Raw genomic sequence first — 12587 nt, 5'->3', positions numbered from 1 at the left:
TTAATTTAATGGTAGAATATAACATTTTATTTGCCTGCCAACACACACACTCCAAAATGCATTTAGAACATTTTAGCTATGTTCACACTAGTGCTGGGCGGTATACCGGTTCATACCAAAAACCTTTTTTTCTATTTTTGTTATGATATGGATTTTTTGTTATACCGCAACACCGGTTTAAATAGCCTAAGCAACGTTTGGAATGTGGCGCAGCGGGAAACTGTTTAAGGGGGGGACCTTTTTCACTGCTGCACCGCTAAGCACACATGCAACGGAGTTAGTGGAGGTATTGAATGGTGAAAATGGACAGAGAACATTCTGAAACTGAAGCTGTAGCAGACGATAAAGTTGAAAATGATGACACAGAAGAACTTTTGCTGAAAAAAAAAAGCTGTGTCTGTTCTCTGTAGATACTTTGGTTTTACAAGGTTGGATGTGGAATATCATGTTCAAATGTGTGAATACTGTTTCTATACTACTGGATAATACTGCAAGCCAAGCTGTACTTGGTTTCTCCCCCCCCCCCCCCCCCCCCCAATACTCTGTAATGTACCTGGGTACTGTGTAATAGTGTGATGACATTTTGACTTTATTCTCAACATTTCCACTTTAATCTCGATGGTTATGAGAAGAATAAAGTCGACATGTTGACTTTATTCTCATAATTTCTCATTAAAGTAGAACATTGTAAACATCTTAAAATGAATATTTAAATTTACTAGATTTTCTCAAACCCCGTCATAAGTTATGTAGCACATTAAATGCTTTGTGTTAAGTGTTCCCCAAGCCATGTGCTTCTTAAACTGACTTCCTCTTGCACTAAGAGAATACATTAATTTCATGATATTCCTGCTCCCTGAACATTTAGAATGCTAAGATAAATACTTGATATCATTTTCATTATGAAATGCATTAAAGCATGTATTAATCATGTGGGGGCATGGTGGCGTGGAGATTGCACTGCTGCCTCACAGCAAGGGGGTCCCAGGTGTTCCCTGCCTTGAATTTGCATGTTTTTCTGGTGGGTTTACTCGGCGTGCTTCAGTTTCCTTTCAAAGTTATGTAGGATGTGGGGTTTTGTTATGCTATATTGGCCCTGCTAGTGTATGTATTGCTCGTATTCACCTTGCGATGTGCTGCCGCCCCGTTCAGGATTTGCTCCTACCTCGCACACAATGCAGGCTGGAATGGGCGCAACCCTGAATGGATGGCATAATTAAATCTGTACAATGAAGATTTTTTTAAAGTTCTGAATACTCCGTGGTCTAAGTTTATAACTAGTTTTAATTTCACTAAGACATTTATCATGTGGTGATTGGTTATGTGGAGAAAGAAAAAAGAAGGATAGGAACTGGGGGTTTGGTACATCAGGCAGAGACAGTACGCATGCAATAAAGAAAGCCCGCTCAGAAGAACATCCATTGAATTCTGTGTTCGTGTCTCCGACCACCAGATCACAAACACAACATTTACACAATATTTAAGTTAAACCTGTGCGATACCCATTCATACATCCAGTTTTTTGGAGCCTCATCACACCTGCCATAAAGTTCTCTAAACTGAACATACACCTGGGGACCCCTTACTGCGAGAGAGCAGCACTACTGTGCATGTTTAATACCTGCTTTAATGCATTTCATCATGAAAATGATATCAAGTATTTATCTTAGCATTCTAAATTTTCAGAGGGCAGAAATATGAAGTGAATGGATTCTGTGCGGCGATCGCTGCCTGCGCCTCCTCTTAGTGCAGAATAAGTCAGTTTAAGAAGTGCCTAGCGATTAACAACTGGGTCAGGGAACACTTAATACAAAGTATTTAATGTGGTGCATTAACTTATGACGGGGTTTGAGAAAATCTTGTAAATTAAACATTGATTTTAGTATGAAGTTTAGTTTGCAACATTCTACTTTAATGACAAAATAAACTGAGAATAAAGTGGAAATGTCAACTTTAATCTCGACATGAACGATGAGAATAAAGTGGAAATGTTGACTTTAATCTAGACATAGTTTTTTTTTTTTTTCTTCACTGTGTCCCTAATATGCTTCCGTAGGACTATATGACAAATAGCATTATAAATGCAAGTTGCAGTTTTATTATTTATTTACAGTATATAGCTTAGCTTGAAGCAAGGTCAATATTAATGCAGTTTGCCTTAATGATGGTTCAGTTGGTAAAGATGTCATCACCAAGTTGCACTTGTTTTATTTTATTTTTATTTGGTGAATACTGTGTAATGCACCTGGGCTTGAAGTGTTGAAGTAATAGTATTATTACTTGAAGTTGCACTATTTATTTTATTGTTATTATTTATTAGTTTAAATATTATGCAGTTTAATGATGGTATAGTTGTTTAAAAAGTCACTTTAATGTGTCAGTATCGAGATAGTTAACAATAACTGAAAATGTAGTTGGTTTCAAAAAATATTTACTATTTATTCCTTTTCTAAGACATGTTCAGTGCAATACAACTTTTGACAAGCATCTCTGGATATTTTACTAAGTCTAAATTCCTCTTTGGACGGTTAAAAATATGTTGTCAAAATTTTAGTTCAAGTTGTTTGCAAACTTTGTTTAATAAAAAGGTTCTATATTTTGACTGCATCTGTCATGCAATGTGATTCCTTCTCTTCATTAGTGCCACCCCTTTGAAAACTATCACTTTATGGGACCATGAAAACCTGTATTAATACTTTTGTGCACATTAAAATGTTTTTTTGTACAATGTACAATTCTCATGACAGTGGAATAGGTTATTCTTAGACAGCCTACTGCAGTAATTGCAGTGGAAAATGTGGTTAACATCCACTCATGCATTGGAAATAAATACCGTCGAATACCGTGATATAGAATTTTAGTCATACCGCCTAGCACTAGTTCACACTGCAGCTTAAAGTGACTGGACTATGATTTTTGTCTTATATTCAATTGTTTTATTTGACTATGCATCTTGTAAGCAGTACAAATATAATACAAGTGTGTACAGATATCTATCCTGAATCAACCCCACAGTTACAAAGGTAATAAAAATTAATTTGTAAGACATTCACCCTAATAGAAAACAATGAACACAAATGTGCTGGCTGGTGTGCTACTTAATATTATTTCAGTTTAGGACATCTATAAATTTGTCTCAGTGATAGTGAGGAAGATTAACACAAAATGCAAAACAGTAGCATTTGCTCGGAGCACAAATGGCACTGCCATATCTATACGTAGACATCTGTGGACACAAAAACTGGAACCAGGACTGGAAAGAGAGAGATTTGTTGGGTTTTAATGCAATTAGTGGTTTAACAATTTCAGAGTGTTAAGGAGACATACACTACTTATATCAAAATCGGTTTGCAATACTCTCAGCCAAATGTGGAAGAGGTACACCAGTTCCATTATAAAACACTTCATAACTGACCTGAATTGGCTGGTGACAGTTAACTCATACTTATTAACTCTGCCACCTTCTTGTCCCATTGACATCCTGAGTCAGTGATATCTTGACACCCAAAGCAGAGATATGATGAAGGTCACGTAAAATTTGATTTAGCCCACACTAGCACAGACAAATTCAAAAACATTACTTTTATTTTAGAAAAATGCTTAGGAGAATTAGCTTTAAAAATATTTTGTTGTAAATCTTTCATATTAGACAAGCACGATTTGTCAAACAAAAGCAATGCTTGTTTATGGAGCATTTATCAGAAGGAATGAGGAAAAGCAAAGAGCACTTGAAGCAATCATAAAACTGGACTTTGTCTAGACAGACAAGGGTGTACAACTGCTTTTAAAGTTACAAATGAATAGAATGTAGCCAAAGCCAAACATGATATTGGCTGGGTGTCCTGTTAAAAGAAATACAGCTGATTGTTTCAGGGGGCAACACTCACTGATTGAGGCAGAGAAATCTGAAAAGTTCAATAACAAAATAAACATATGATTTTCTTGTGGTAGTACCCGTGGCAATGTATACATTTTGGAATGATTTTTCAAAACAATTCATTTTCAGTGTTCAGAAAACACATTTCAGTATGAATGGATAGCCACAACAAATTAAAAAAAACAAAAAAAAAAAAAAATGGAAAGATTCTTTTATATTAACCTCCTTAGCGTTAGACCCAAGCATCATTTAGGCTGTAAAAACAGTGCTAAAAGCATTAATCCCCAAGTGTCACTCGGGCAATGGTATACACACACATCTCACATAAGACCCAAGGATTACAGTACTCAGGTTGTAAAAGTGCTAACAGCGTAAGTGCCAAGCGTTACTCGGACAACGGTATATGCGTGTCTTGTGTAAACATCAGGCCCAAGAATTACCCAGGTAACAGTGTAGATGAGTCTTCTCCTAACCTCATAATGGCGTCTTGTAAGAAACACCTCTCATCAGCAGTGATGACAAAGTGAATCTGTCTTCAGGCAGTGAAACTGAAAGCTATTTTGGTGAATCCGAAAGCGACGCTTGCATCACTCGCACATATGCAGTGTGCTGTTCAGATTATTAGTATCATTATTATACTTTCTATGATGGTGACATTGTACTTTTAGTGTTTAACATGTTTTACAGTAGAAAGAGGACTTGAAAAATAAAAAGTAATTTTTCAATCCAAAAAAATGCAATGCTTTTGGGATGTATTTTGGAGAAAACATGTAACGCTAAGGAGACTAACGAGAACTGTGTCTTAATTGAGGAGTGAACATTTCTGGACACTTCAGATTAAAGCATCCAACCACAAGTCACATTCATGTCTCATACAAATTATCTGTATTGAATATAGCACTGCACAAGAAAGTTGTCCACACTTCTCTAAAAAGACTGGATCTGCATCATAAGTGATTGAGAGGGAAAAAATCCACATCTTATGAACATAGTCTTGGAGTCTATTTGTGTCTGCTAATGAGTGTACAAACAGTTGGAGGTGAGTAGAAGAGCATCATACTGGTTTAGGAAACTGCAGTGAATATTGTGTATTAGTGTCTGAAGATCAAGACCAATATGAAAATCAAACCAATATGGAGCGACAGTAACAAAAGAAGATTGAAATGACATGGACAGAAGCATTTTTATGGTGATCACATCATTTTTGCCTTTTACTACAAAATGCATCTGGAAAACCCAGATATTACTAATGGTGCAATACACCTGGATCATCATACTTACATTTCGAAATCCAAGTTTCCAAACATTTTCCTTTATGATGGTGTCTAGTTTCTCCAAGAAACAAGATTCTTCATCTTCTTTAGAATATGTTAATATGAAATTTACAAATTCACGGGGCAATAAACTTGGCAGGTAATGCATTATAAGTGGAAATCGTGCAGCAACCTGTACAGCTTTGCCACTAGCTAACATAAAAGAAAACACAAAAAAGATCACAGAAATGAATGCTATGGGAAACTAATACCAAATGTGCTTTCAAATAAAAGATTGTCATTACCCATTGAGTTGATCCTTTTGTTTATATCTTCTGCTATTTTATCAGCATGATCCAAGTTCTCTTTCGAAAACTTTTCCAGTATACTGGGCAAATTGTCAAACTCAATTTTTTTCTGTTTCCCTCCAAAAAGCCACTGGCAAAAGATAGCTACATTGTCTGAGGGGACTTGGCAACTTGTTAGGAACAAGGACATCAATGATTTGCTCTCTGATCCCAGCTGAGTCCGTAAGGCATAGAAAGGATAACCAACTGCACTGTACAGGGATTCTTTGGATCGTACAAGTACTGTGATCTTCCACCATGGGTCAGTCAATGGAAGGCGCCCCACAAAACAATGCTTCTTGTTTGATTTCAGATCTTGAAAATTAACTAAAAGAATGTAAAGAAAAGCAACAGATTATAATATTTACTCATATTTACTTGTTCTGTTCAAATATTATGCAATGAGAAACTATATTAAAGAAACTTATCCACTACTTAAGGCATCTCTATCCATTTATTTTCAAGATATCTTGTCTGAGTGAAGTTTGCACTGGCTACACACCAAGAGCAGAACACTGGACTCACTTTGCCCAGTAACAGAATCCAGTTTTATTTGTAAAAATCAAGAGTCAGGACTCGGTCTAGAGGGCTAAACAAAACACACCTCCATCAGGATCAGCATACGGATTGGTCACTATCTTACTTTAACAGAAATATAGATACCATTATTAACATCTGTGTACAACAGTGCTTTTTATCTGACTGCTGCTGGTCCTCATTACTGATAAAATGGTACCTATAGCAAATAGGTATGCTGCTATATATAGCAGCAGACACTATACCTAACCTATGAACACAGATGACCAAAGTAGAAAAATAAGTTTATTGAAAAGAAACAGATGGAATAATTACAGTAAAGAAAGGAAACCAAACACACTGTTAAAAACAACAACTATGACTTCAAGTCCCACCAATGCACAGGAAATGCCCGACTACACACACCCATAAACAACTCTTTGCTTACCTTCCATGTAGATTATATTATATATACAGTCATATGAAAAAGTATGGGAACCCCTCTTAATTCTTTGGATTTTTGTTCATCATTGGCTGAGCTTTCAAAGTAGCAACTTCCTTTTAATATATGACATGCCTTATGGAAACCGTAGCATTTCAGCAGTGATATTAAGTTTATTGGATTAACAGAAAATATGCATCATAACAAAATTAGACCGGTGCATAAATTTGGGCACCCCAACAGAGATATTACATAGTTGAGCCTCCTTTTGTAAATATAACAGCCTCTAGACGCCTCCTATAGCCTTTGAGGAGTGTCTGGATTCTGGATGGAGGTTTTTTTTTTTTTTTTTCATACAAAATCTCTCCAGTTCAGTTCAGTTACTTTAACAAGGGCCCCAGTCCCTGAACTAGCCACACAGCTGCAGAGCATGATGGAACCTCCACCAAATTTGACAGTAGGTAGCAGGTATTTTTCTTGGAATGCGGTGTTGTTCTTCCACCAGGCAAAGCTCTTTTTGTTGTGACCAAATAAATCAATTTTTGTCTCATCAGTTCAAAGCACTTTGTTCCAAAATGAATCTGGCTTGTCTAAATGAGCATTTTCATACAACAAGCGACTGTTTGTGGCGTGAGTATAGAAAGGGCTTCTTTCTCATCACCCTGCCATACAGATGTTCTTTGTGCAAACTGCACTGAAATGTAGAACGATGTACAGCTACACCATTTGCAGCACGATGTTCTTGCAGGTCTTTGGAGGTGATCTGTGGGTTGTCTGTAACCATTCTCACAATCCTGCGCATATGCCGCTTCTGTATTTTTCTTGGCCTGCCAGGCCTGGGTTTAACAGCAACTGTGCCTGTGGCCTTCCATTTCCCGATTACATTCCTTACTGTTGAAACTGACAGTTTAAACCTCTGAGATAGCTTTTTGTAGCCTTCCCCTAAACCAAGATACTGAACAATCTTTGTTTTCAGATCTTTTGAGAGTTGCTTTGAGGATCCCATGCTGTCACTCTTCAGAGGAGAATCGAAGGGAAGCACAACTTGAAATTGACCACCTTAAATACCTTTTCTCATGATTGGACACACCTGTCTATGAAGTTCTAGGCTTAACGAGCTAATCCAACCAATTTGGTGTTGCAAGTAATCAGTATTGAGCAGTTACATGCATTCAAATCAGCAGAATTACAAGGGGACCCACATTTTTGCACAGCCAGTTTTTCACATTTGATTTAATTTCATACAACTAAATACTGCTTCACTGAAAATCTTTGTTTGGAAAACACCCCAGTCCTAGGAAATGAGACATACCACTGTTATCTTTTTTATTGAAAGTAGAGTAAATTATTATGCAGGCTGAGAGGGGTTCCCAAACTTTTTAATGTGTGTGTATTATATATACATACACATACACAAAATCCAAGCTCTCTAAACAAATGGGAAGGAAAGACCTTTAATAGGCTACAAGCAGGTATTGCGCACAATTTTTTTTTTTAATAATTTTATTTATATTAGATATTATATGCACAGGTTAGAGTTTAAGTAAGGGGAAAAAAAACAAAGATTTTTTTCACCAAATTTTTAAATTTGACGTACTAATGTCCTCTAGTAGTAAATTCTAATCTTAGAATTTGGTAACATGAAGTGAAAAAGGAACTGTATAAATGAAAGCATACCTTCCCCCAAAAATGATTCAGATTAATACAAAACCAACAAATAACTAAGTATTCAGCATCCCTATGAAAGGCCTGCTAGAACATTACAAATTTTACATCAGAAAATGAATTGTAAAGTAATAATAATAATTCTTTACATTTATATAGTGCTTCACTCACTATTCAAAGCTGCATTATTTGCACAGAGTTGTACTTTGTCATCTTTATAGACAATGTAGTACATGAACAGAATGGGGTTGAAAAGATAGCAGAGGAGTAATAATTAAAAAAAAATAAAAATACACATAAACAACAGTTATCACCAATCTAATAAATGACTAGAAATTTTTATTACAAAGGCCTTGCAATGCATAACAGAAATAACAACATTGTTCCTGCAAGTGCCATACTAGAATCCTTAAAGGCAGCCAATAGCAGACAAATTACTTGTTAAAAGTGAATGTCGTATTTATATTATATATATATGTGTGTGTGTGTGTGTGTATATATGTGAGTGTTGCTACAGCCAAAAATAACACATCTAAGCATTTTCACAACCAATATAATTACAGTTGCAATAAATTACATCCATTCATTATCCAACCCGCTAAATCCTAACTACAGGGTCACAGGGGTCTGCTAGAGCCAATCCCAGGCAACACAGGGCGCAAGGCAGGAAACAAACCCCGGGCAGAGCGCCAGCCCACCGCAGGGAATACACACACACCCACACACCAAGCACACACTAGGGACAATTTAGAATCACCAATGCACCTAACCTGCATGTCTGGACTGTGGGAGGAAACTGGAGTACCCGGAGGAAACCCATGCAGACACAGGGAGAACATGCAAACTCCATGCTGGGAGCACCTGGGAAGTGAACCCGGGTCTCCTAACTGCGAGGCAGCAGCGCTACCCAATGCGCCACCGTGCTGCCCCGTTGCAATAAATTAACATAGCCCTATCATTATAATTTGCCATTGAATAATAATTATGGGAATGCCCATGTATATAAAAATTGATATTACATTTATAAACACTATTTAAAAGGCTGTTTCAAATACATTTATCTATCTGCTGATATCAGGCATTAACTCAAGATAAAGAAAATAGAAGTGAAAGTGGACCTGTATACATCATATTCAAGGGACTCCAACAGAAAGAAAGAGAAATAAAATTTATATCAAAATAACTACATAGATTATACTGTTTATCTTAGTGTTTTGTCTGTTGAGTAACAACAAAAGAAAGAAGTAGGAAGAACCAGTACTAAAAAGTATCTGTGAAAATCAACGAATCTACAGTTACATATTGCAACTCAACTAACTAATGCATTTTGAAGCCAAGTGGCATATTTGCTGGCAGCTTTGCAAATCAGTATGAGCAACATAAGGATTGTCTAGTAAAGCTCTGATCGCACCATCAAACAAGCAATCTGTTACAGCCTCAAACCAGATGACAACATTCATGCTCCTTGTTATTCTCAGAGATTGCATTTACTATCACCATCTGTTAGAATACACAGAAGACTTTTTCAAAAGGCAAAAGAGCAACTCCACAACGAGATTCAAGTCAATATGGTTTTAACAAGTGGTCTAATTTATAAAGAAAAAAAAAAAAAAAAAAAAAGGATTAGATTAAAATACAATGAAGCAGTATTAAAATTTTCATTAAGAAATTAACTAATTAAACATATCTTGAAAGTAGGGGTAGCAAGTCAGTTAAAGTTTATAAAAAAAAAAAAAAAAACAACACTACAGTGGCTTAGAGCATTTTTTTTCTCCCTCAGTGTACCGCACAGATAACATATCACTGTCCCTGGTGAGATTTCTTTCTTGGAACCTACAGAGAAATTACTATTTAAATATTTTGCTGTGGCTATTTACAAAACTATAAAAACAAGCTGGTAGTTTAATCCAATTGATTATAACCTCAATGTTAACCATTACTTTTGATGTTTTACAGTCACTATTGCAGTGGGTAACATAACACATTTTTATACTTCACTCAAACACATTCATAAATGTCTTATTTGTAACTGCATTTTAACTAAAATGTGCAATTCAAGTATGCAAACGGCTCCGAAACAAAAAGACTCAAGACAGACCATTTTTCAGCAATTATAATAAACCTGCCTCCGTTGTGCTTCATATATTGTACATTTTATAGCAAGCCCTAGCTACTAATTTTGCTCTAAACTTCCATGTTTTTCTTTCCCCACACTGTCCGCATTATAAAATTTGGACAATGAAACAATCAATCAATTACTAATCAATCTTCACAATGTACCACAGTTTGGTACTTTAATGTTTACAATACAAAATGCAGCATCAATTTAATGATGCGATCAGCGATTAGGTGAGATAAACTGACAAGCAGATTACACCTTCAAAGCGAGTGAAGTGCTACAGATCTCAAATAGTAATACTGTAATTAAAAAAACATTCATTACAATAACTTTCTTTAAAGCAAAATGTCCGACAGAGAGCAGGCAAGTCTTTATCAAAAGAATACACTTGTTCAATGTAGCATGACAGATTTTTTGATTTTCTGAAAAAAATATTCTTTGGTGGAAAAAAATCTTTTTACAGATCACAAAGAAAAGGAACAAAAGCAAATTAATGGAGGCCATACAACTGAAATTACCGATAAATCAAAAACTGAAATGCAGCCTTAGTGATCTAATGCAGTAAAAAGAACTCCCCTTTCTGAAGCAGAGAATCATTTGTTATGATACTACTGCATCTCGGAAGACAGTTCAGATGCACTACTAAATACAACTAGCAAGTTCAGGATGGAGATTAAACAAATTCTCAAGCGAAGAGAAAATTTATTTTATTTCAGGAGCACAGTACAAATGTTGCATAGTACCAAATTGTATACCATATATATTGTCTACTACAGAAATATAAAATTAAAAAACAATTACGTATTTACTGGTCTTCAGAACAATAAATTTTATTAGAAAGCCTTCAACACTGCACTTTGAAAACCTCTCAAAGTAACTGATGAAAAGATTGAGAAGCTCCAAGGTTTATAGTGAATATAAGAAGACACCACACCTCTAATTTTCAATTTCTCCTAAAATTAGAAGCAGTCATATTGTGGATTCCTTTAATAATAAACTAAAAAAGCTTAAAACATACAAAAAGCAGTTGGTTTCTAGATCTGTGACTATCAATTCCTAACTAGAACTCGAAGTTCATTTTAGAAAAAAACCCAAATAAAATGTACAGTATATCTATTATAGCACTATTGAAATACTGCAATTCCTTACTGAAAGCCTGTTCAAATAACATTGCATGGTTAGAATTCTAAAACATCAATCATGTAAATTTTAACTGCTGTAGATTATAAAAATATTTTATTTATTGCATGAATCACAGTTGCAGTAATATTCACTGCTGCTTTAATATTAGTTTCCTCTTGGAATCAATGATGCATCTATCAATCTATAGATCAGTGTCTAAAAATCACTACCATTCTTAAACTAAAGTCAATTACCCTGCCTTCCAAATAAGTCTACAACAGATTCCAAAATTCTTCTTTTGGCAAGCAAGATATTTTTCCCTATTTGTGCAATTCTAAGCATTAATTCAACTTTAGTAGGAAGCACAGCCAATATTGAGGATTTCCTGCTGTCTCAATATTTATGTAAAGGCTGAGCATTCTAGCTGCTGATCTAGATGTTAAAACTGCATCATTGTCCTATTATTTATTTTAATTGTATCAATAACTGTGAATGACGGCTATTCAGTCCCTGTACGATCGGTGCTAGAGCTTGGTCCGCATTGCAGGCAGTAAGTCGAACCCGTTTCCAGTGAGAGTTGGACTCCGCCAGGGCTGCCCTTTGTCACCGATTCTGTTCATAACTTTTATGGACAGAATTTCTAGGCGCAGCCAGGGCGTTGAGGGGGTCCGGTTTGGTGGGCTCAGGATTGGGTCACTGCTTTTTGCAGATGATGTTGTCCTGTTTGCTTCATCAGGCCGTGATCTTCAGCTCTCTCTGGATTGGTTCGCAGCCGAGTGTGAAGCGGCTGGGATGAGAATCAGCACCTCCAAATCCAAGACCATGGTCCTCAGCCGGAAAAGGGTGGAGTGCCCTCTCAAGGTTGGTAGCGAGATCCTGCCCCAAGTGGAGGAGTTCAAGTATCTCGGGGTCTTGTTCACGAGTGAGGGAAGAATGGAGCGTGAGATCGACAGGCGGATCGGTGCGGCATCCGCAGTAATGCGGGCGCTGCATCGGTCTGTCGTGGTGAAAAAGGAGCTGAGCCGCAAGGCGAAGCTCTCAATTTACCAGTCGATCTATGTCCCTACCCTCCCTTATGGTCATGAGCTATGGGTAGTGACCGAAAGAACGAGATCGCGAATACAAGCGGCTGAAATGAGTTTCCTCCGCAGGGTGTCTGGGCTTTCCCTTAAAGACAGGGTGAGAAGCTCAGTCATCCGGTAGGGGCTCAGAGTAGAGCTGCTGCTCCACCGCATCGAGAGGAGTC

The 12587-nt window shown here is 36.6% G+C and overlaps 1 protein-coding gene across 1 annotated transcript in view; it reads right to left on the bottom strand.

Moving 5' to 3' along the window:
- The window catches only part of helb (helicase (DNA) B), an 82622-nt gene that overhangs the window by 56440 nt on the left and 13595 nt on the right, over window positions 1–12587 (bottom strand). The window contains exons 2-3 of the mRNA XM_028806935.2: window positions 5436–5804; window positions 5159–5343 (exon numbers count right to left, since the gene is read on the bottom strand). Of these exons, the coding sequence (XP_028662768.1) occupies window positions 5159–5343; window positions 5436–5804 (554 nt within the window). The remainder of the gene's footprint in view (window positions 1–5158; window positions 5344–5435; window positions 5805–12587) is intronic.

Source organism: Erpetoichthys calabaricus, chromosome 1 (genome assembly GCF_900747795.2).
Source record: "Erpetoichthys calabaricus chromosome 1, fErpCal1.3, whole genome shotgun sequence".
NCBI lineage: Eukaryota > Metazoa > Chordata > Cladistia > Polypteriformes > Polypteridae > Erpetoichthys > Erpetoichthys calabaricus.
This window is presented reverse-complemented; position numbering and strand designations above follow the sequence as displayed.